Source organism: Ixodes scapularis, unplaced genomic scaffold (assembly GCF_016920785.2).
Source record: "Ixodes scapularis isolate PalLabHiFi unplaced genomic scaffold, ASM1692078v2 PGA_scaffold3__209_contigs__length_174095766, whole genome shotgun sequence".
NCBI classification, from domain to species: Eukaryota; Metazoa; Arthropoda; class Arachnida; order Ixodida; family Ixodidae; genus Ixodes; species Ixodes scapularis.
The window spans coordinates 81,358,442-81,382,607 of record NW_024609868.1 but is presented as its reverse complement, the minus strand read 5'-3'; the positions used below and the strand labels follow the sequence as shown (position 1 = coordinate 81,382,607).

General features: G+C 46.8%; 1 protein-coding gene across 1 annotated transcript in view; it reads left to right on the top strand.

Moving 5' to 3' along the window:
* Positions 1-1,575: 1,575 nt before the first annotated feature.
* Positions 1,576-24,166, top strand: part of LOC8053097 (GTPase-activating Rap/Ran-GAP domain-like protein 3) — a 189,469-nt gene continuing 166,878 nt past the window's right edge. Inside the window, exon 1 of the mRNA XM_040218040.3 lies at positions 1,576-1,701. Coding sequence (XP_040073974.1) covers positions 1,598-1,701 — 104 coding nt within the window. The 5' untranslated portion in view covers positions 1,576-1,597. The remainder of the gene's footprint in view (positions 1,702-24,166) is intronic.

The following is a 24,166-nucleotide window of genomic DNA, read 5'->3' as shown; positions in this document are numbered from 1 at the left end:
ACGACGTCGGCGCTTTTCAGCATGAGGGATATACGTGCCAAACGAACGAAGGACATCTGATCTGGAAATTAAGGGAGACGGCACGAATTACGCAGTTACACTGGATCAGTAACTACCCGTGCATGTACGATCAAAATAAATTGAAGGCCAAGTAACATATTCCTATTTTAAATGAGTAAGTACCGCTTTAGTCTTTCTGCTCGTGAAGACGAGCGAAGATGTTTGTTCTGCGTTGAAAATATCACCCGCACGCTCGAAATCTTTAAAGGCCGACGACCAGACTCGAGATTCTGCAAGGCAGAAGATCCTCCTCAGCATGGGGGGAGGGGGAAACAGGCAACGGCGGATAGGGTAGAAAAGGGGAGAGGAAGAAAGAATAGAAAAGTGGAAAGCGCCAACTGGTCGCCGGTCTTTAAGGACAACTGCCCGATAAAAGCTGCCGGGCAGAGAAAACAATATGAAGAGATACCTTTCATAGCCCACGTACTTTATTCTTTGTTTGAATGTTGTTATCCGCTCATGCACGACGGGGTCATTTTCATATAGTGATATGACTGGCATATTATCAATATATATAAGCGTCACCGGAATGCTGGCGAGCCTTGAAACACTTTATATTCCTTTCGATTGTAATTTTGCTTTGAACCGTCGATCGTTTTTACACACCTGCTGCGGAACACATGTTTGGGATTGAAATGTAGCGAAGTTAAACATCGTTCACCGATGAAGAAAAATGCGATAACTAAAGCAATTACACTTTTACAATGTTAATCAAGGTTCATAGTATTCGGTACGACCCAAATAACCAAAGCGTTCCGTGTTATTTTCCGGCGGAGAGACAAAATGCACGCGCGTTTTCCCATAGAAATGCACCGGAGTACCGCAAAAGTAGACTGGTTGCTGTCTTCTTCAATTTCCGTCACGGAAGTCACATAGACACTAGTGCCAGTTGAACCTCTAGCGCACATTATAATAGCTCTATGCCGCCAACGACAGCCTCCGCGTATACAGTGAAGCTCTCATATACCCGCTCGTAAAAATTTTACATTCATATGTGCCAGTAATTAATAAAACCTGCGTAAGAATTCTTTTTTTCGCACCTCTTGCGTAGTATCAGATTGCTCTTCGCTCTCCTGCGGATCGAGTGGACGTAACTCTAAAGCAGTGGTCACGCCGCGAGTGCATCGTACAACAAACAGACTGCAGACACCGGCTGATGCGTGTTTCTTCCTTGTTTGACCGTCACATTGGCCATGGATAGATGGATGCATGCCAATGCCTATACCCTCGTAACGGGCGGTAGCTTGCGCCACCTAACCAGGAACAATCTTCCTCCTTGGTTGTTTAAAGATGCGCGTGTCCGGCGGTCCAAAACCTTCGTTCCGCGAATTCGAAAACACCCCCGCCTTTACCGGCGCAGCGCGGTGATCGAGAATCGCTGAAACAGAGCGGCGAGATAAAGGCGAACGTCGACTCAGATACGACGCTTCAAGAAAGCGCCGCGGCAAAAAGGTTAAACTGATACGACCTCGAGTCTAATCACGGCCTCGCGCGCTTGTCAAAACAAGAGTGGAGCCGGACGGCGACGGTGGAAAATATGTTCGGGATCGAGAAGGGCCGGGTTCGGTCCTTCGGCGACCTTTTGTCTACGTTTAGTCTCGTATACCCGGATGGCTTGCCACGGCAGCGAGTGCAAGAACGGTAATCCACTTTCTGATAATCCTTGCTTGCGATATGTATAGAACCAACCGGGCAGTCATTTTTTGAGCGTGCATCATTGTGCTTGCTGTCGATCCGTGCCGAACTGACACGCATTGTAATTGGCGCTGGTTTGCCACCAATCAGTTGTTGTTGTTTTTCCTTATGCCACGTTTATGTCGGGAAGTTGGCAGTGCCCTGGTATTATCGCCTTTCGTTGTTGTTGTTTCAATGACCATGTTTGATCAATCGCGACTATCTTTGAACGTGAACCAATGTGGTCGGTTTCGAATGGTTGTTTCGACAGGATAGTTTTGACCTCAAGTTCATAAACTGCGAACAACCTTATTTTAGTTCGCTCGATATCGGCCGAATTTCGCGAAGTACGTGTTTCGGGAATAGTTCGAGGACAGATCGCTCCCCCACATACAGTGATATGCCACGAAGTCGTTGCCGTGGGCTGTTATACTCGCGTGATTATTTTCTCGCGATCGTTTCGTACTTCACGAAATTCGGGAAAATATGATCTTCTCTAAAATTAGGTCGTTTGCGGTACCTACAGCCAGAAACCGTGATTTGCGTTCGGACCGTTTCAGATCGTGCTATTCTGCTGGCAATTATGTTCCCGCCACCAGCCGACTTTGTGGGCTGATGACGGGATGTACTATGGTCAGATACAAGTGAATAATGTGCCAGAAGCTGTTCCCAGACCGTCATTACCGCCAGCCAGTGTTCCCTCGCACTGCGCTCATAGCCCGCCACTGAGACGCACGTCACGCTGAGGACAGTGGAAATCCGGTATAATTATTTCAGGAAATAGTCCCCGAGGTAAAGAGGATTTATGCGAAAACAAATTAACTCGCATATACTGCTCACTCGCAAAAAAAAAAAAGAAAAAAAAACACAGACCGGGCAAACAAAATTACACCTTTACTTTAGCAGGCTCACTCGCGCTTCCTGTGTCAACGGTTTTCTCTTCCACAAGCCCAAATGTCACAGAACTCGTCCTGGATTCAGTGACTTTCGTCGTGGCTTTTGCCTTTCCTGCTTCATCCGCGGAGCGATTCGATGTCACCGCTGGTACGGGGTGGTGTGTATCTCGCGCACTCCTAACTTGTAGTCAACTATATTCAATGCAAGAACACTTCGTTCTCACTCGAACACGCTAAATAGTGTCTCCCGGATAGACCTATTTTTTCGTATAATTCACTCCTATAGTTCGCTTTCTGCATCGAGTGCTACCAACATCCCCCTAGGAATGGCGCCAGGCTCGGCAGTTTGGTCCTAACCCTACGCACTGATCGAACATGAAGTTAAGCCTGGCGGTGGCGCAGCGCTGGGATATAATCTGTGTCCGCGTCGAAATGCTAGGGCACAGGCTTTGATTATCCTAGGGGATGTTAGTACGACGTAGAGTATCACCTATCCAAGAAAAAGGAGCGGTACGTGAGGCATTCAAATTTCCGTGATTGATCAACGTCGAGTTGCCGGAGAACACAGGGGGGAGAGGGTACATAAGTATGAAACAATAGCTGCAGCCACGGAACATTTGGTAATAGCTGTCCGAAGTGCACAGGGACGGACGACCAGACGCGTGCACTCGCCCATCTGCCATTTGCTTTCTGATGCCGTCGCTATACGCGCCGAGCTTCGGAGAAGGGGCCGCCACCACACGATCGATCACGCAACAGCCCGTACCCCGTATATAGCCCGACTTTTGTTTCGTTCTACTCGAGGAAGGGGAGGAGGAACCGAGAAAGCACACACACGCTGCACTTTATTCTGTCTGTCTTCCTCCCCGTATCGCCGCTTGTGTGCGTCCTGCTTCCGAAAGCCGGCAGTTGTGGTGATCACTCATTTCTCGCGTTCCTCTAGCTTTGCTTTCGTCTCTCGAGCGCGTAAAAGTATCTGTTTGGCCGGGTCTTGGGCACCCGTTCTGATTTTTTCTTCTTCTTCTCTCGTTCGAGTTATTTGATCGGCGAACCGTGTGCCTCGATAGGGCCATCGTACCAAATCGCAGTATATCGCCTACGCTACCGTTTCTACCGGAGTTCGTTCCCTTTCTCTTTCGTCAACAATAGGAAAGGGAAAGGTAGTGCTTGCCTTATTCCTTCTGACACCCTCGTATAGTATCGTTGCACACGGCAACCGATCGCCGGTGCACCTTTTTTGCTTGACCTTTTCCTGTTAGCCTACCATCTTTCCTTTTTTTTTCTTCCTTCTCTTTTTCTCTTTCTTTTCCATACCTCCTTTCTCAATCTTTTTCCCGATCGCCGATCGGACTGTTCTGGTTCGCTTGTTGCGATTTTGTATTTGGGTTTCTGTATTCGTATCTGAGCTTGTCTGTGTCTGTATGTTTTCGGCTCGTCTGCGGCGCTGTTTCTGCGGGTTCTTGATATAGCAAGGAGTTCCTGCTGCGAATGGCGATGGGGGAATGTTTGACTTGGGATTGCGTATTCCTATACACTGATACTCCTCTCCAATGTGTTCTTCTATTTGTATTACTTGTTGTTGTTCGAGCTGCATAGTCGCGGCGATTGGCGTGCATAAGAGATGTGACGCAAATTTTTGCGTTTTCTGTAATAGAGGTCGACGTTTGTTTATCTTTTTGTTGTGTGTCTCTGTGTGTGTGTCGTTCTATCTTTCCGTGCGATTGCGTTATGTGCAAATATTTTATGCACAGTTCTCTTTCTTCGCCTGCGTAGCTTTTGCAGATTTTGTTTTTCTGCTACTTTGTTGGAAAAAAACCAGCAACATGCAGGTATATGTGGACGAGTAATTGTGATTAAGAGGGGCGCCGACGGATCTTCATATATATATATATATATATATATATATATATATATATATATATATATATATATATATATATATATATATATATATATGTGTGTGTGTGGGGGGGGGGGGGACCTTTTCATTATCGTACGTGGTCTCCCAAGAGGAAATAGTCGGAAATATCTAGGTGAATGCTCCGTATCTGATTGAATAAATCAATGTTTGACGAAACTTAGACTCATTCGATCATTTGAAAAAGTAAAAATATCTCGCGGGGCCAGGATATGAGCTTTGGGCCTCCCAATGTCCAGTCGGGTGTGCCAACCACTACACCACTCCGCCTTTTCTACCATTTCGTCGTTTACCCTGAGACTGGGGGGGGTTTTTTGAAGAGCAGAAGAAACAGAAAAAACAGACAGGTCTTTTTTCTGTTTCTTCTGCTCTTCAAAAAACCCCCCCCAGTCTCAGGGTAAACGACGAAATGGTTGACTTCCACCAGCTAGCCTGTACTTTGACTCTTTTCCCGCCTTTTCTGTTCTTTTTTTTTTTCTTTTCTCAATTGTTTATTTAGATTGAGAACACGACAGTTGGATGAAAGCGAATGAAGTATTACATGCTCATATGGGAAAATATTTACTAACACAGTACATCGCCGACAGACATGTCGGTAACAATTCATTTATGAACTAGATATATGGCTCAAAGTTTACAAAAACCTATTAACCAATACACAGTGCAGCGATAGAACGAATATACAACGTTAAAGTGCGGAGCGTGCGAATGCTACAGATAGTCTTCCCAAAGCATAAAAATTAAGCGCAACTTTGCGACCCTTGACCAGGGCGTCTCTTAGTTCTTTTTCAAATGGTACCGATTATAAAGTGGCGATGGTCCAGTCCAATTTGTTCGTGAAATGACGCTATGCAGGTTTAGCATTCAATGTGCGCTCGGTCATATCTGCCCTTGACCGCCATAGTGCATGCAGACCTAAAACTATGATGATCTCTGCTAAATCAGCTAGTTTTGTTTCGTGTAATTGTAGGGATTTCAAAGCGCACAAGCTGATGTGTGAGTAAAAAAGACTGTACCTCTGCCCAAAATATTTTTGTGTTTGAATAGAAAATAAAAATACGTCTGAGATTATCTTCTCCCTGACGCACAAATCACATGCTCAGTTGTCACGGTAAAAAAAAGAAAAAGAATCATTTGGTTTGTTGCCAAATTTCGGCAAACTTTGACGTTTTACCCACTCTAGATTCCACACATCCGTGTGGAATCTAGGGTGAGTAAAACGTCTTTATTTAACGACCAAAAGAGTTTGCGTTTTGAGCGCTATGCAGTTTGGTCACAGGTGAAACGCCTAGCTCTCCCTGGTGTCACCAGAGGGAGCTAGAAGACGAGAGGCGGCGATAAACGACTCGTACGGCCTGTCTGCAGCCAGCGAGGGCGCGGGGGGCTTTCAAGTAGTCTGAACTCCGTCTCCCCTTACGTCTGGACGCAGCGGACGCTATCCTAGCCAATCCCGCTCTGTGTAGGTAGCCCGTGATACGCTTTCCACGCGTCGCTGTGCTCCCTCTCCAAAGTCACGTGACACTGACATTGCCTTGGATTGGCTCCGATGGCTCGTAGCATCCGCTGCGCCCGGACGTAAAGTGGGGGTTGAGCCACTCGGCGAGGGTGGACAGGGTAAGTGAAAGAGTGCGCACGAGAGCGGGCTGCTGCGCAAAAGGGGACAGTTCCATAGGAGATGTACGAGAGCAGCGAGTGTGCGACAGTGGGTGCCTTCGGGGTTCATTGGGCTTTGAGGGTAAATCTTCTTGGGGAGGACAGGAGCGAGGAAGGCTCCCGACAGTGCTTGGTGTAGGAGGCAGGTCTGTACTGTAGACAAGTCAATGGGAGATGACAGAGAGAGAGAGAGGGAATTCCAGGGGGTTAGCCCGGCTTGTCAGGTATTGGCGCCGTTGGCTGATTTGGACCTGCCGGGCTTTTTGAGTGTCATGAAAGGAACCGAGTGTAAGCTGCGGTGGCATGGGCGACATCGGGGACCCGGCTTGCGCAGAGAGAACTTGTAGAACGTGATAGTCGGTTAGCCCTTTCATTACCGAGAAGGCAACAGTGAGCGGGTACCCAGGGGGAAGTGACCATCCGTCCGGTTGGAAAGGGCGGCCCGATGATTTTGAAGAGTGATTGTTTATGACAGGGGATGGGTGTCCATGACTGCAGAGGGCTTCCTGAGAATCAGTGTATATCGCAATGCTCGAGGAGGGTGCCAGACTGGCAATGTCAATGGAACTCAGGCAGTGATGTATTGCCCAAAGTTCAGCGTAACGCGAGAAGCAGACAGACGTAAAAACTTGAGTGGCGCGGTGGTGGCCCTCGACATCGCACCCTGCGGTGCTCAAAATGGGCGTGGAGCTGTCAGAGCTGATGGCAGCGTCGGCGTAGGAAGTATGGTCCGCCGTTGAGAAGCGAAGTTGAAGACGGTGGAGAGGTCGTCGAGCATAGTCACCACGGCGGGCGGGCACCTCGCTTCGCCCATGTTTCAAGGGGGGGGGGGGGGGGGGGGGGGGGGCGGCGGGGCGGGATGGCGTGATACGATGGAGTTCCCAGGGCGTGAGTGAGGTGGGCTGAGGCAGCAGAGGACGGGTATCATAATCGAGCTCGCGTTAAGTGTAGCCCCCTGCCATAGTGGCTCGGAGTCGGTTTTCTTGGGCTGCGATGTGGGTAGAAGTCAGGTCCTCAGGGCTGTTCATCTGACTGCAGCTCTTAAGTGATTCAATGCGTGTGTATCGAGGGAGGTCTGTGACAATTTCTTCAAGCTCACGATTAACTCTTCCAAGCAGGATTGTTTGGAGGCAGGTGAGGTGGCAGTACGGGTCTAAAAGAAGTCATTTGATAATGTTGCAATGGGTAACCTTTTTAGACGATGGAATGCGTCATTTTTAGGTGGCCGGTTTGTCGGAGATCTGTAGAACGGAGGAGGAATCATTGCTAATACTGTAGCCCAATACAACAGCTTGTGGTTTGCTTGGGGCAGAGAGTCCCATGAAAATAGGCCTTGCAGCAGGCGTAGTGACTAAACCACCTCTCCAGAAAAAAAAATAAAGTGGTTGCACAAATACTGTAGGAGCAGCTATTTCTACTTGGCATTATAGAAGTTGCGACGAACCAAGGTGATGAAAAGCATGCGTCCTGTTTATCCCGAAAAAATAGAAAATGGTGAGTTGTTACTTTTAAGGTCAACATTGATTCGACCTATTCCTCCTTTTGCAAGACTCAGATAAAGATTGGGCCTCCTAATTTTCTCCATTGAAGATTTTGATATAAAGACAGCCCAGGAAGAATGAAAGTTTTCCGCAGCGCTTGCTGAAAAGGGCATTACTTGTGCAGATAGCTTTGGGTAAAAAAAATAAAAAAAAATAGATGTGTCGGGATCTAAATGGAAATAGTTTGCTTCTTGGGCTCCAATCCTTTTATTACAACACGAAGGTGCACATTCATGAAGGTCAAGACTAGTACCCAAGTAGCTGGCCACTGATTCTTTCCGTTGGATACCCATAAACTTGCCAGGTTTGTGGATGTCTAATTTCCAAGCCAAGCACAGCACGATTTTCTTCGATATAATGAAGATCAGGAAAATTTGCTGTACCTGTTCACGAGTTCTAAAGCAATTTGAACTTTTTTTATATTAAGTTCATACGAAGATGATGTCATCAGCATAATCAAAAAATTTCACCGCGTCTACGGAGAATCGAAAGTCAGTGATTGAAGTGTTGTGAAGTACGGTGTGACATAAAGGCTCCAAATACACAAAAAAAAAATCGAAAGCGGGCAGTTTTTACGTACGAATCTGCGTACAGGAATAGATTATCCTATTAACTCTTTGATGACAAATTTCATGTTGATGTCTGTGTAAACGACTGAAATCCATTCTTCCATCTAGCTCCCTAGTTCGCAGTTTCTTGTAAGCGACAATAAGAACTTTCTGTCCGTCTCTCCGGAAGGTAGGGCTCATTTTTATCAACTGTCTCATTTTTATAAGCATGGAAGAAAGGTACGAAGGCAGTGAATCATCAGCGTCAAAGGTAACTTCCAAAAATCTATTTGTTCGGATGAGCATCCTATACCGGCGTGCGGTCGGGTACCACTATACTGCGTGATGCACATTTAAAAACCTCAGGCTATATCAGGGGTATTGTACTGGCAAGGTTTCTCGTCCCCAGTGGAGACCCCAAACGCCCGCTGCGGCTGACCAACTTCCAGTTGCCCAAACAGACGAGCCAATTACTATTTCGTGCGTACCGGCACATGCACCGGCATTCATTCATCAAACCAAAATACATACACGCACAAAACTACGACCCCGCATATCCATACATCCCCAATCAGTTACGTACATGATGGCATTGGCACGCAGTCATTACTTATCTATAGTTACTTACATCTAGTAGTAGCAGAAGTAGTAGACAGCTAGTAATAATAGTAGCAGCAGACAATATTTACTCACATCTAAAGAAGTGCAGGGCGCCCATGGTCTCCGTAGCCAAATGTATCGCAGTATTCGCGGATAAGAACGCCCAAATATCGAATCACGGAGCAAGAAGCGTGAACATCGTGCAATCACGCGTCTTGCCTTGTGTTGCTTCCAGCATAGTTACTCACATCCTATTTGAGTCACTATAGTCTCTTAAGAAGGAAGCCGCCACTAGAGTTGTCCAAAATCTTTCCTCAAATTTCAGCTTGAGGATGGTTCATGAGGGACGGGTTCTTCTTCTGCGACATCATATGCTTTCCCAAGTCCGGGGCTTATTGAATATTCGATTAAAGAGACACTTTCGAAATCGTCTGAAACGGATGCGATTCACTTTGCGCCCGTCGGTTGCCAAATTTAGTCTGAGCTCAGTTTGTTTCGGGGTTCCTCGGTTGGGTTTACGAAACGGCGTTGTAGAGTTTGCATTGTCGCATTCTTTCGCGAAAATCAATTGATCGATCTTGCGAACTTGGTCACCGCGCAAGACGTGGGGTTCAAAGCGGAATACTAGAGTCGGGGGAGCCGTGCAACAGTGTTGGGTATAGGAATGTTTCATGCAAGCTTAATGGCACTATAGTGAGACTCGCGTTTTCTCGCACGCGACGCCACTCACCAACAAGCTTCTTTTGTCGCCGCGTAATTTTAAGGACCAATGCCGACATTTTATTTCAATGTCTCCTTCGCAAAACTTGTTGACTAAGTCGTATAGTTGACAACGTCAACAATGCGATCCCCGGGATTTTGTAATGAAGCTTCACGATCACCGTGATGACGAAATTGGAATGCGGCGCATGCAGTGTACACGATCACAGCGTTGGCTTTCGATTTGGCGCTCGTGACAATCAATGTCTGGACGTCCGTTCGGGCAGTGACTTGTGCTCGATCGCTGCGATGACGGTATTGGTACATTAGTACATCACATTAGTATTAGTACATTAGAGGGAACGAACGTTACTCTAGACATCGAGATACTATCTATCTGGAGACATTTGGAATCTACAACATGACATGGGCTACTCTACAACAAGAAAGAGAGAGAGGGTACACACTAAACATCGTAACACCCTTGTGGGTGTAAATGGCTCGTCCTATAACTAACACCCATTTGGGTGTAGCGAAACGCCCTAAGCAAAGGGCGTTCTTCGTAACGCCCCTAAAATAGGGTGTTTTTCCCTAACACCCTTAAAGGACGGCGTTATTCGGAACACCTTTCAATTAGGGTGTGATTCCACTGTACACCTTTTTATTAGGGCGTTATGTCTGCGCAGTACGCCCTCTAAATTGTGTGTATCACCGCCAGAAAGGGAAATAAAAAAAAGGCGCGATTACCAACACCCATAAAGTTGCGCGTAATAACCGGAAAGAGTTCACGAGAAAATGACTGCAAATGCCTGGTTCACTTTTTATTTTTTAATCAAGGTTCTAACAGGTTCTACAAAATTCTCTATAGACGATTGCAAGCAGGTCATCTGGCCGCAGCCATGTCTCTGCTTATGCGAGCAAGTGCGTGCAATTACAAGCGTGCCAAACGTCAAAGCTACTTTCACGCGCACGTCATCAAACTTGGCGAAGGCAAGACTGAAAGAAATAGTTCTCTTTTATCCTTGCAATTCCACCACGACCGAGACGCTTCTAAACCAGTGGCGGTCCGTGCGTGTAAGGTCATAAATATTTCAACCGGATATTGTTTCATAACCACCTTCAAATTCTACAACCGAAGGCCCTAGTTAAATCTCCAACTGTACTTATCTTGTGACGTTTATGCTTCCTTGCACTGGTGACGTGGACAAAACTGACAGGCTTGCAAAGACGGTACGACCGGGAGTTGCTATAGACGTAAGCGGCAGATCATGTTTGTAAACCGTAAAATGGTATATTGAAACGGAAGCAGGGAGGCTATGTTCGACAAATGTTTGGTTACTCCTAAAAATAAACGGAAGTGGCGGAAGTGACGATATCGAATTTGATTGGTTAGAGGTTCAAATGACGAAAGTAACCTATTTTCGCCATTATTCCTTCCAAAAATCAAACGCGATATCGTCGCTTCCGTCACTTCCGTCTCTTTTTGGGAGAAATGAAACATTTGTCGAACATAGCCCCCTTGGAATACAATCAGAAGCATGCTTGCAGAGTACTTACAAATAAAACAGCGATCTCATGTAATCCGTGATAGATGCATAATCCGATTCGGGCAGCACAGAACAATCCACAAACACAGTGTCGAAGATGAAGGCGGTCGCTCACATTCAGCGGAAGTTTCGCGGTCGCCGATGAGCACCTCTCTGTCGTGATAGATGCGTAATCCGATTCGGGCAGCGCAAAACAACGCAAACACAGTGCCGAGGTTGAAGGCGGTCGGTCACATTCAACGGAAGTCTCGCGGCCACCGATGAGCAGCTCTTTGTCGAAACGCGTCCAACAAATACAGCACAATAATTCCATGGACTCCGACGAAATAAACGACCATTTCCAAAAACTTGGCATGGATGTATTCCGGCCGTTCACGACGAAAAATCACGGCCGCGACTCAAACGCACGAAAAACAGCAATACACTGACTGACGGGCGCCCCCCTTTTTGTAAACCGGACCTACGTGGCCCCTACAACTCGCCATAACTTGGCATACTGCAAAGACTACGGCCCCAGTAGCCCATCAGCGCGTCAGAGCGAATCACGTGCCAAATGTTCGTCCAAGCGTCCTTGTCCTACGGAGAGCGGTCACGTGTTCTGCGCCACCCCTCTGATTTGCTAGAAGTGGCCTTCGCACTCGCTCACAGCAACACGAAGACATAAAAGAAGGTTTCGAGGCTTATCAGAAGACGAGGTCAAAGGGGGTTGGACAAAGCCGCTAATCTCCCTCGTCTGCTTTGTATTGCCACCTGCCCTGCCCAGGGAAGGTCGCGAATTCGGACTCGCCAGGGCTTGCTTTGCGTAGTACAACCTTAAGCGTCTCAAAATGCCACTGCTGTAGACGCGCATGATCTGGTGCGGACCGCGAGATCACAAGATAAATACAAAAAAAAAAATTTTTAACGCCGCCGAAGACGCGGTTTCACGTGTACCAAAGAAAAACCGGAAAAAAAGCGTCGGAAAGCTAGATATTTTGGTGTCATTACGCAGAGATAAGAGCCGCGTCCCTGGGGGTGTCATTAATCCGGCACTTTCGATTGTCTTGCGACATTGTTTCTTCAGAGGTACACTCCAAAATAAAGTATCAGTGAAGGTGCTATAAGGAGTGCGAAGCCCAGTCAGGTGAATTTGTAATATCCGAAATGAGGGCGCCACAGTTTGTTCAAGTCTTCAGCTGAAAAGGTCCTTCTCAGGTTAAAAGTAAGCAGATTCTATTTCGGTTAATCTTGCTTTGTATTGTTTTTTTAACGTCGGATTTTAGACAGTCAAGGAATAGAAATACCTCGCCGGCCTAGCCGATTCACGCAGGACACTCTTGACAGTCAACCAAAAACGGCGCCAAGTACAGTATGTCAGGACAGCGTCGGCGCGACCCATCCCATTTTTCAGATATTGGCTAGACCGAAATAATATCGACACAATCTTTCCGATTTAATTCCGTAACAGCGCAATAGTGTGTGCTGCCTAGGTTGTATATTTACACGTCTTCATTCTTTTTTTTTTTTTTTTTTTTTTTTTGCGACGGAGATGATTTTTTTTAGGTTGAACCGATAAAACTGATGCGCGCGCGAAACGTAATTTTAGGCTCGTGTCGAACGAAGAGTTCAATAGGAGTTGCAAAAACGATTCTCTAGCAGTTCCTAATCATACGCGACTCCGTGTGGCGATTAATTATACTCGATGTTTGTACCGCCGTACATCAACAACAGTTTCACCAAGGCAATAAATATTGTTTTGTATTGTAATAAAGCAATAAATATTGCTTGCATTGTAAACGGGTGATAGGACCACGTCAGGCAGAGATAATCTGCCTTTTGTGCTGTTACACTTGACCTAGTGTCTAAATAAAAACCAATTCAATTCAATTCAATATGAACGGCTATGAAATCATGGCTGTATTTGACAGCATCACCGTTACGCCCCTTTCACACCGTGTGGATGAAGGGCGTAAAACTCGCCCATACACCCTTTTTACACGATTCCAGCCACCATCGTTGCAAGTGGGGCGTAAAGAGGGCGTGTAAAGGGTGTAAAACGTCAACACACCCTTTTTGCACCCAACGATATTCAGAAATCGTGTAAAAAGCGTGTAAAAAGGGTGTTTTTCCTAACGTACACCCTTCTTACACCCTTTTTACACGATTATGGGTGTTACAATGTTTAGTGTGTAGTTAAAGGTATCCGCTCGGTGTTCCGCCATTTGCACGTTTATTTTTTATTCGCATGAACGTCGCATAAAACAAGCCCTGCGTCTTTTTAAGGAATGCGAATAGGATTGGATGGCGTTTTTGACCCAAGAGGTTGTGCCATTTTGTTTTGACGTTGGCTGTGACTGTCGTTTATGTTTTCTATAGTCTACGAGATAGCCCTAACGCGTACACCACATGGGAGAAACGTGTAGGAGTCTATAAAGTTACAAATATTATAGTCACCGACACCGTAACAAATGCAGTCCCCAAGCATCGTATTGTTTTTCCGGAGCCAAATGCTGAAAATGCACTGTGCCAAAACTCTTTATATGTGAAAGGCTAGTGACGTCACTCCCCACGCAGCGTGCCCAGCAGTGTAATCTTTACCGGGAAACGTATGCGCTTCATGCCTCGCATTGTTATCAGGAGCCCCTTGGGATCAATCATGCGTTCGAATGCTTGTTTTTTGCTTTTTCTTTATTGAAACGAATGCTGCGCTGTATGTTGTATCCGTGATATGCATATTTCGCTTCAATCACTGAAGGTTTCTTTGTTTTGTTTTCCGTGAGGATGACAACGCGAAAAAATTCCAGGAATCCGACCTCTCAGTCCTATACAGATTCTCTCCAAAAGGACCGGTGATTTGCGCGTGTCCGAAATAGAGCGGATCTTCGAATGCTGAACCTTCTTCATTTTGCCAGCATGTATTTATTTTCTTCGCTAACGGACCAGCGTGTGTTGTTTCGGTCCTCTGTGAACCGGTATCCGCGATGAAACTTGCTTTGTTTCGGGCGCACTGCTGGGACCGGGGTTTTCGAGATGTTTACCGTCGGGTCGGCCACGTGGAGCGTCGAGGGGAATGGATACCTGGGTTGCCGTTTCGCCTCCGTGTACTTTGCGGGCGCTTGTGCGACGCGGGGCTCAATATGATACGGGTCTTTGTTTGCCCACAGGCGCTGGTTTGTGTGCACATCAAGGTTCATCGTTCACCGCATACACGGGTGCGCCTGTGCACTCGTGTATGCGCGGAACGTTGAAGCTTATATGTTTTTCGAGCGCGGTGAAACTGCACGAAAAAGTGGGAAAATAGGGAAGGGGGGGGGGGGGGGGGAACAGAATATAATTAAATACATGAATAATTGCTACTCTATGAACTGAAGTTATTATCACTGTACTGCGTATCAACTTCGAGTGGCTATTCAGTCGAACCATAGGGAGCACGTGCTTGAGCGTCTAATTGAGCTCAGAATTCGCACGTCTTTCTTCGGAAACGTTAAAGAAAGTTATCACCGAGGATGAACTACCCTCGATCAGGAAAATGAATTAAAAAAAATGATTCGTGCTTGAATAAAATAAACGGGACGAGATTTTGTAAGAACCAGATTTGAAAAGAAAAAAAAAAAAGAGAAGAAGAAAAAAGACGAAGAATAATAGAGGAAACTTGTTTGTATGTACGTGCATAGGCAAAATACCACTCCCTCTGTTTATTGATACATACTATAGCGGGCAATACGAGGTGAAATAGCCCTTCATGATCTTTTGGTGTACCTGCTCTTTTTTGAAAAAGTGGTGGTCCGAACTGGGAACGGAATGCGAAGTTAAGGTCTTATATTACGGACTATTTGCGAAATTGAAAGGTAATATAGCTTTTAGAGACCGCAGACGGGACAAAAAGGGCCGGAAATGTTGCTTCAGCTCCTATTGTCCGCGGGAAGTACGTGTGTACAAAATTGAATGCCTAAATCTACATTTCACGAATAAGTAGATCAATAAATCAATGAGGACAAGACAGATCGTGTATTGTCAGCTTTCGTTTCAATACAAAGCTTGTACAGTCTCCACCAACATGAAAGATCCATTTGACGAGGCCGTTTGGGGCTACTATACACTGAATTCGCTTCTATGATGGCTCGCGATTGCTTCGGGGGAGGAAACAAATGAAGCTTGGCTCAATTGTCTCGCTTAAATGGCCTTTGGCCAAATCGGACTTTGCACTGCCGCTCTTGAACTGCCTTGGGCAACGTGAGCGATCGAAAGCGTCGCTGTGGTCGGCCCACCACGATTGGCCGAATACTGACTATGACGTCAGCAAAGGATGTCTCATCGACGGAAATTAGAGGAATGTCAGAACTTCAATTTTGACGGTGTCGGCAGCGTTGCTTTGAGAGCGGTATGATTTCAGGCTTCCACGATGCCCACTACAAACACCATCGATCTTGTTTTACACAAGGTAATGACTTCACGAAAGGTAGCCAAATGAGGGCGCCACCGAAACATCTCGCCGCTAATAGGGAGTATTCACTGGCGGCCATAGCTGTGTGCGCGACTGCTGAGCGCGTGCAAAGGGCGAGCTTCCACAGTTCTTTTGCAACTTGCATTGCACACCATCAAGAATGGCGGTCTTAGCAGCCTATTAATGTGAGCTCGTTCTGAGCATGCGCTCCAAACAGCACCCACAAATATAGTGTCCAGTGAATACTCCCTATACCCTTGTTACACGGGCAAACTTAACTGCAGTTACGCCAAGCCATAGTTGGCGCACAGTACTTGCGGACAACATTCTGCTACTATGCAGTCAAAGCTATGGGTGAACGTGCGATTGAGCATCTTTGGCCCCCATCAAAGCAGTGAACTCCACTTCTTCTGAAATAGCTGTCTGAGAGTATAGTGTGGTAACTATGGTGCCGCGTAACAGCAGTTAAAGCTGAGTTAACAGCGGTTGAAGGTGCCCGTGTAACAGGGGTATAGTGGGAAACTGTACCATGCTCGTATCAGCACCGACCTATGAGTAATCCGACCTTTCATAGCACTTTCAGTTAAGGCTGGTTCACACATCTGCGTTCACATGCAACCGAAACGACCGTAACGACGAAGTCACCGGGAGAAGTGTACGCCTTACACAGCATAGCAAGCGATGTTAGCTTCGAGGAGCAATCCATGAGTCACGGTTGGTGCGGTGTTTTGGATCGTTAATGTCATTTTCGTTGCATGCGAACGCAACCGTTGCAAGTGTGTGAACCAGTCTCTGTGGTTTGTGTCCTAACTAGCGATAAGAAGGAACATCGACGCCGTTCCTGTCAGGCTCGGCGATTCGATAGAGCACTTGTCGTCGCAGCCTACGTGGGGGTGACCTTTCCTTTCAGATGAAAGCGCGATGCCGTATATCTAACCGGTCTCGCTTACACTTCCTTCAGCGTTCGTTGAGGCGCGTCCTCCCACCTCCACGGCGAACGCGGACGCCACGTGGTCACCCATTGGACAAAAACAGCGAAGGTCGAGCGTTCTACGAACGCCCGTTTTGGCAGGAAGCCCGCGGCAAGGCCGGGACCGTGACACACTCGTCTTTCGTCGTGGCACAAAGGGAAGCCTTCGAGAGCGCCGATCTCTGACAGTTGTTTTCTGGCCGTCTCGACGATTGCGTGCACGGAAGCGCCTCTGTGGATTAATCCGATGTCGCATCGTCTGCGCCGGCCGGGGCTGTTGTGGCGTCGTCCGGTGCGTCCGGACACGAGCATTTTCGAATGAACGCTCGTTTCTTGTTCTTGGGGTTCTTCTCAAGCGAGAAGCACTCAGTCTCGTCACGTGACGCTGTTTGCTTGCATTATTATTTTTTTTTTTTTCTTGGACGGCTCCCCGCGTGATCAGGGCTCATTGCAGTCGAATCCCGCGCACACTGTGAGCCTTTTCACGTGAAACGTACGTTCCTTGGCTAGGTGCTCAGCATTTCGTGAAGCGTGGACGCGAAGCTCGATGCTGATTGATTAACGGGGGAGATCACGTGACCAGAGGGGTAGGCAAGGTACAATGAGGTAGGCGAGGGAAAGGTCGACCACCTGTGCTCACCGAGGAGGGAGAGCTCGAGAGCATGGAAGGCTCTGGAATATCGCCAGGTTTATCAGCCCCGCGTAGGTGAAACTCCGAGTATCGCTGAACGTTTGTGAGGCTACAACGTTTTACGTATGCAACACAATTGGCCTAGCAATTATATATATATATATATATATATATATATATATATATATATATATGTACCGGGTGTTCATTTTTAATTCGAACAGATTTATTTAAAAAATCCGTAAAAGATACACTGATACGGTTTGTGCAGGTTAGTTATACGGCCAGGGGGACATATTATAGGGGGCTAATCGTAACGATCAGTTGGCTAATTAATTAAAATTTGTTAATTAACTTTTTAATTAATGAAAATAGACTTATGGTTCCAATAGACCCTTTCCGAAATTCAGTGCCATCTGGTGGCTGAAATGGCGGTTTAACTTTTGCCATACGAATGGCGGCAATGAACCCGTAGCCTGCAGTATTTTATCGGGCACCGTCACTTTTGCATGTCAACGGCAAACCAGAATAAACTTTTCGCTATACAGGTTTTTCTGGATCATCTCTTCTAGTGTCGATTCCCACAACGATGCAACCAGTCAGAACAAAGCGCCAACCCAGACAGACGCCTTGATAAAGTCCTAACTAACAGGTTCACTGGGCTCGAATTAGGGAAATGAACACTTACGCAGTGCTCGCACTCAATTCCGGTTTCGCAACGTGCTAACATCTAGAATGCGTAGGGCCCCGAATCCTCAGCTAGGAGTATCTTCAACATGTTCCTTCATCAGTAAATCGAAAGCCGCCATTGGTATGGCACATATGCTATTTTTGAGATGATGATAGCGATCAAAGTGGCCAGACTTAATTTCGGAAAGGGTCTATTAGAAACTCGCACAGCGTCACCGAAAACCATTAAATCAGTCATTTTCAGAAAGACTTTGAGCGCGTGAGAAGTGTAGTGGTGCACTAAAGTTACGACTCGTGGAGCAGGTACAAGGCTGGGGCTAGTTAAGGGACGGAAAAATCGCGCGGGCGCCTTACCGCAACCGCTAGCTTTGTACCTGCTCCACGAGTGGTAACTTTAGTGCACTACTACGCTTCTCACGCGCTCAAAGTCTTTCTGAAAATGACTGATTTAGTGCTTTTCGATGTCGCTAAGCAAGTTTCTAATTAAAACCATATGTCTCTTTTCATTAATTAAAAAGTTAATTATCGAATTTTAGTTATTTAGCCAACTGATCGTTACGATTAGCCCCCTATAATATGTCCCCCTGGCCGTATAACTCACCTCCACAAGCAGCTTAAGTGTAACTTTTATGGCTTTTGTTCAAATAAATCTCTTTGAATTAAAAATTAACACCCGGTATATATATATATATATATATATATATATATATATATACAACGTCTTTGGTGGGTCTCAGCTGTTTGGTTATTTCACTATCTTTACTACATTTTGGAACATATGGATATTAGGAGAATGCAACTTTCAATTGCTCGCGACTTTATTTTCGACTTTCTTTTCCGTCCGATGGAATACACGTAGGACTACCTTCATATAAATCTTGGAGAGGTTGCCGCATCTTTCCAGGGAGGCGATTCCGTATTACTACGTCATTTGACGAGCGATCAAAACGTGCCTGTTGTTTTGTTTGCATCGATGTCATCACGACTATTTTGTTTTCAATAATATCAATACGACTATCTTGTTTTGGGGAATATCAGTACGACTATTTTGTTTTCGTTAATATCAATGGGACCATTTTTTTTTCCTCACTATCCGCGTGCTTTTTTTGTTTTCATAAATATCAATATGCGGAACTACTTCCCAGTTCTCCAAAGAGAGAAACTTCTAACGCCAGGCTGTCACGTCTCAATGACTTCTCGATAAGCGCCATCTCCATGTTAAAAAAAAAAAAAGACAGAAAAAGACATTGAAGCCAAGCGAGAGCTGCCCTCACGTCATCGTTAGGGGTCCATTGTCGCGTCTCGCCAACACCGCCCCTTGGCTTTTGCGGCCGGGTGTCGCCGGGAATATGTTTGCTCACGGTCGCCCTTAGCGACAACCGAGGCGCAAGCCCGCGCGCACGACCGACCAGCCCCCCCCCCCCGCGTGAAGTTCTCGACCACGCCTCTCGCTGAGCGCAGTTGCCGCAAAGCAGTGTCGGGTGTCCGCCTTGGTCCTGAAAACAAACGGAACTTGAAACAAAAAGACAAAATAAAGAAGACCAAAAAACGTCGTCGCTGTGTCAGCCCGGTAGGTCGTGCATCGTGTATTACGCACGCTTCGTTGCCTAAACACCCCCTGTCAACTCTTTGGACGCTGTTTGTTCTAAGACGTTAAAAAACAAAAAAAATAAGGAATAGAAAACAAAGTTCGCTTCGTGAGTTTTCTACGTTGAGTAGGCGTCAAGCCCGTCGATACTTCTTTTCACGAGTAACGACAACCAACACAAAGTGCAAAGCACATTCTGCTGGAACAAAATGGCGTCATTCAGTTGAGTCGTCTGCTGTGCGCCGCCATTCGCTTCCTAGAACCCGCACCGTCAGGCAGTCGGCGCTTCAAAGAATGTCGCTACTTACAGGAAGCTCTTATCTAGGGACTTTAAGCGCAGGCGTGCTTTTGAGCTTCCCCCCGGAGGCTGGAAATGACGGCTATTGTACCCCGTTTCCCAATTAAGTCCGACCGTAGACGACGCTATGATTAAATGGGCAAAGCAAGCAGCGTCAAAAGTGCACTGTCACGGCGCCCGTCGCCTTTGTGCGTTTCCTACCTCCTAACTAAACCAATCGCGCCCAGAAAAAAAAAAGTGCAAGATTACGCCGCATTCACTGCGCGTGAGACCGGCGAAGAAACACGCTGCAGACGATAGAAAGCGAGCAAGCCGGCCGTGTCGCGGCGGTCGCCTATTGTTCGCCGCGACCTGGCGGTAGCCGCCGCAGGAGCATCGGGCAGCAATGGCGACGAACAGCACGGCGGACAGTGTCCCCGTCGTGATTACGACGAAATTTAAGGCAGTTACGAGTTCGGAAAGTTCCTTCGGAAGCCGGTGCCGCCGGCTCAGAATCATCGCGAAGTAATAGCAACGAACAGCACAGAGGACAGTGGGCGACTAAGAATCCGGAAAGCTTCTTCGGTAGCCGCTGCAGAATCATCGGGTGGAAGCAGTGGCGATTAGCAGCACAGCGGACAGTGTTCCCGGGGTGATTACGACGGGGTTTAAGGCGGTTACGAATCCAGAAAGCTTCTTCCGTGGTGCCAATATGACGAAGAGAAAACTGTTTCATGAATCTGGCCGCATGTGCGGCGTGAAGGAGGTCCGTTTCGACGGACAAGTGGATGTCACGGAGCGCCGTACTCTGCAAACAAAATTAAGCGCGCCCGCAAAAAAATTTTGTTGGCGTTGAGTGGACTGCGGTAATTATGTACGTTTATTTCTGAATCAGCTTGACAATAACTGGGCGGTTTTTTTTTCGCGCCGTTCCGCGATTCTCTTTACTATCTTCCTGTAGGCTGATGGAAACATCCAACGGTAGGCTTAGGAGGGCGACCGCATTCCGCTTCTCGATTCCGGTGAAGTACTTGCTGCATACTTTAGTTTGCCGTCGGTGTCGATGCTGTTCCATCGTCGCTAGAAGAGAAAAGAAGTTAATTGTATTAATCGTCAGCAGCTTAAACAAAGCGCGAACTGGAAGGTAACAAACACCACTAACCTGTACGGACGCACAAGTCGTACCCTGGTCGCGCAGTACTCCGCCTCGTACGGCTTCGAAGGGACGATGTAGTACTTCGCGCCGTGCGCGATCTTGCCGACCACGCAGCAATTGTTGCGGCTTTCTTGGTGCGGAATAGCCATCTCAGAAATTACAGCGCTAACCCACTACAACGCACAACCAACGCAGCGACTGGCAGAAGATGCCCGATGCAACGGGCCTGTTTGCCGCTAGGGGCGCCCTGGTCGGGGCTTGAATTAGATCCGCACGGTTCCTATAGAGAGTGTTTGGGGAATCGTTTTCGCATATCCGATACGGTACAACGGGCCCTCCGATACGAAGTGCGCATGCGCGAGTCTTCTGCGGTAGCGCATGCGCAGTTCGAACCGGAGGGCCCATCGTACCCAATCGGACGTGCCAAAACGGTTCCCTAAAACTCCCTAATAGAGTGTTTTCGGGAACCGTTTTTGCACGTCCGATACGGTATACGATGGGCCTTCCGGTACGAACTGCGCATGCGCGAGTCTTTTGTGGTAGCGCATGCGCAGTTCGTACCAGAGGGCCCATCGCACCCAATCGGACGTGCCAAAACGGTTCCCTAAAACTCCCTAATAGAGTGTTTTAGGGAACCGTTTTTGCACGTCCGATACGGTATACGATGGGCCTTCCGGTACGAACTGCGCATGCGCGAGTCTTTTGTGGTAGCGCATGCGCAGTTCGTACCAGAGGGCCCATCGCACCCAATCGGACGTGCCAAAACGGTTCCCTAAAACTCCCTAATAGAGTGTTTTAGGGAACCGTTTTTGCACGTCCGATACGGTATACGATGGGCCTTCCGGTACGAACTGCGCATGCGCGAGTCTTTCGCGGTAGCGCATGCGCAGTTCGTACCGGAGGGCCCATCGCACCCAATCGGACGTGCCAAAACGGTTCCCTAAAACTCCCTAATAGAGTGTTTTAGGGAACCGTTTTTGCACATCCGATATGGTACGGTAGGCCCTCCGGTACGAAGTGCGCATGCGCGAGTCTTTTGCGGTAGCGCACGCGCAGTTCGAACCGGAGGGCCCATCGTATCGTATCGGATATGCGAACACGTTTTCCCTAAAACTCCCTAAAGTCTGCAGACTGTCTTTTGTGTAATGTATCAGAAGTGCGACCGCGGCTTTACAGTATACTGCCGACAGATGATAGCAACGCGAGGGAAATGAAGGTTCAAATCGCAGTCTATAAAACCGGGCTTACGCTTTGTTCCACACTGTAAGAAGTGCACCGCGAGTCGAATGTGTGCGAACAACGAGCCTATCAACTACTGTAATCTGCCGATTTAGGTCCAGCGAAACGTTTATCCTACTCGCTTCCGCGGCGTTAGGCTTCGGCACTCAAACGCTGCGAATGTTTAGCGCAGTTACGAATATGCAACGATATGTTTGAGTATATCGGCCGCCCCTGCTGCCGCTGGAGGCCTCCCGATCCGCGGTCGGGAGCCCTTATAGTGGAAGTAGTCCAAAGAAACTTTCAAGCATAGAGCACTGTAAGGTTGTTACTTAAGGATCATTGATACGTGCAATTTGCCGAATAATAAACGCATCGCCGTACTGTTATTATAAGCATAAAGAAACAGGGTACTATATTTCAGAAACAAGAACAAAACTAAATTAACTGAAAAGTTGGGAAAATTGTGACACTGATCGGCCAAAGCATATCAGCTTGGCCGGTCATCAAGTGTGCCGAACTTCGTAGATAAGATGCAGTTTCTTTTAAATTTAATTTTAGAGCATTTGTGCGGTGGTCACTTATGTGAATCTTAGCAGATCGTAAGAAAATGTATCGTCCGGCTTTGAAGATGAAAGAAAAATATTAGAGTAAAGATTCGGCATTGAAAGCTTTTGTATGACTACTTTTGTAGGACATCCCAGAAGAGGTAGCTATCGGTGCGGTAAATTAAACGGCTCTTAATTTTATATCCGGTCTGTTACAAGAATTGCAATCCATTGATTACGAAACAACAATTGTGCGTTCATGAAGCATAGGTTTAAAGAAAAATTGTGGAGTTCAGAACTAATTTACTTCGAAGTAAGTGAGACACGCAGTGCTTGGACGCGTGTAATGACACCATGCACTGGGCCATGACTGAACATTAATCGATACAAAGGCACAAAGAACTTAAGCATCTAAGGTTAAGCGTGAAACTTATTGTACTCTTAAAAAAAAGAACTGAGTTTTCAATAACTCATTCACGCCTTCCACTTTTCTGAGGCGTTCCAGAAGACGTAAAATGCCTGCAGGCACCCTCGAAATCACAACATAACGTAACGCATTTTATATATCTCTACTTGTAAGTAGGTATACAAATAAAATTACGTGACACCATTTTGTAGAGCTTGAGATGAGTTTATCTTTTATAAAGCAATGTTTATGTTTTGCCGTCGCCTACTTATCCTTCCGCCCATTGCGCATAGTGGAGTGCCGGTCAAGATATCGAGCCAACTCAAGAATAATGAGGTCGTGTCTTGGTAATTCCAGATCATTGTTCGGTGTATTCAATGACTTGCAATACAAAAGCACGGCCTGACCTTCAGAGGCTTCTTTCTTGTTACGATGTTTACAACCCCGTGACACCCTGAAGAGAATGACAGGAAACGTATCGGCGAAATCTTGTTGACTTGTAACTTTTCTTCTCGTGCGATCATTTATTTTCGTTGGTTCTTTGCTTGTTCTGCGAACGATTAGTGAGTTCCGCTCGGCTCTCGAAATGGCACAACATCGCCGTTTTCATCAAGGAACACGGATGAGAGTTTTCCCAGAGTGGCCTTTAACGGTAGCCTGCGTATCGCAGACTTTTCATTTTGTTGTATCGATCAGTTCCGTGTTACCCTCTTTTCGTTACTTGATCATGGATTTGATGGCTGCCGGGATGGTAAACAGCCGACAACAACGAACCGTTTCGCGGATTGATGAGGCGGCTCTTCCGCTACACGCGCATGTGAGTACACTAAAACTAAAATTGAGCGCGTTGGATGGTTGGAAGAGGGAAAACAGTCAGCACAAATACGGCGTCTTCTGTACATGGTCCCATGAGCACGTCGCTTCTGGTACAGGAGTGGCAGTAATCGTAAGTTTAATGCACACCTAAAAAAAAAAATCCAGTGCGTCTATTTTCCCGCAAATTCTTTGGAAGAGCGAGTTGCTACAATCAACAGAGGGAACTCGGCCAATAAAAAAAATTAAAACGGGTTTCGACTTACAAAAAGAAAAAAAAAAAAAGACAGCCTGTGCTGTGATATTTCGC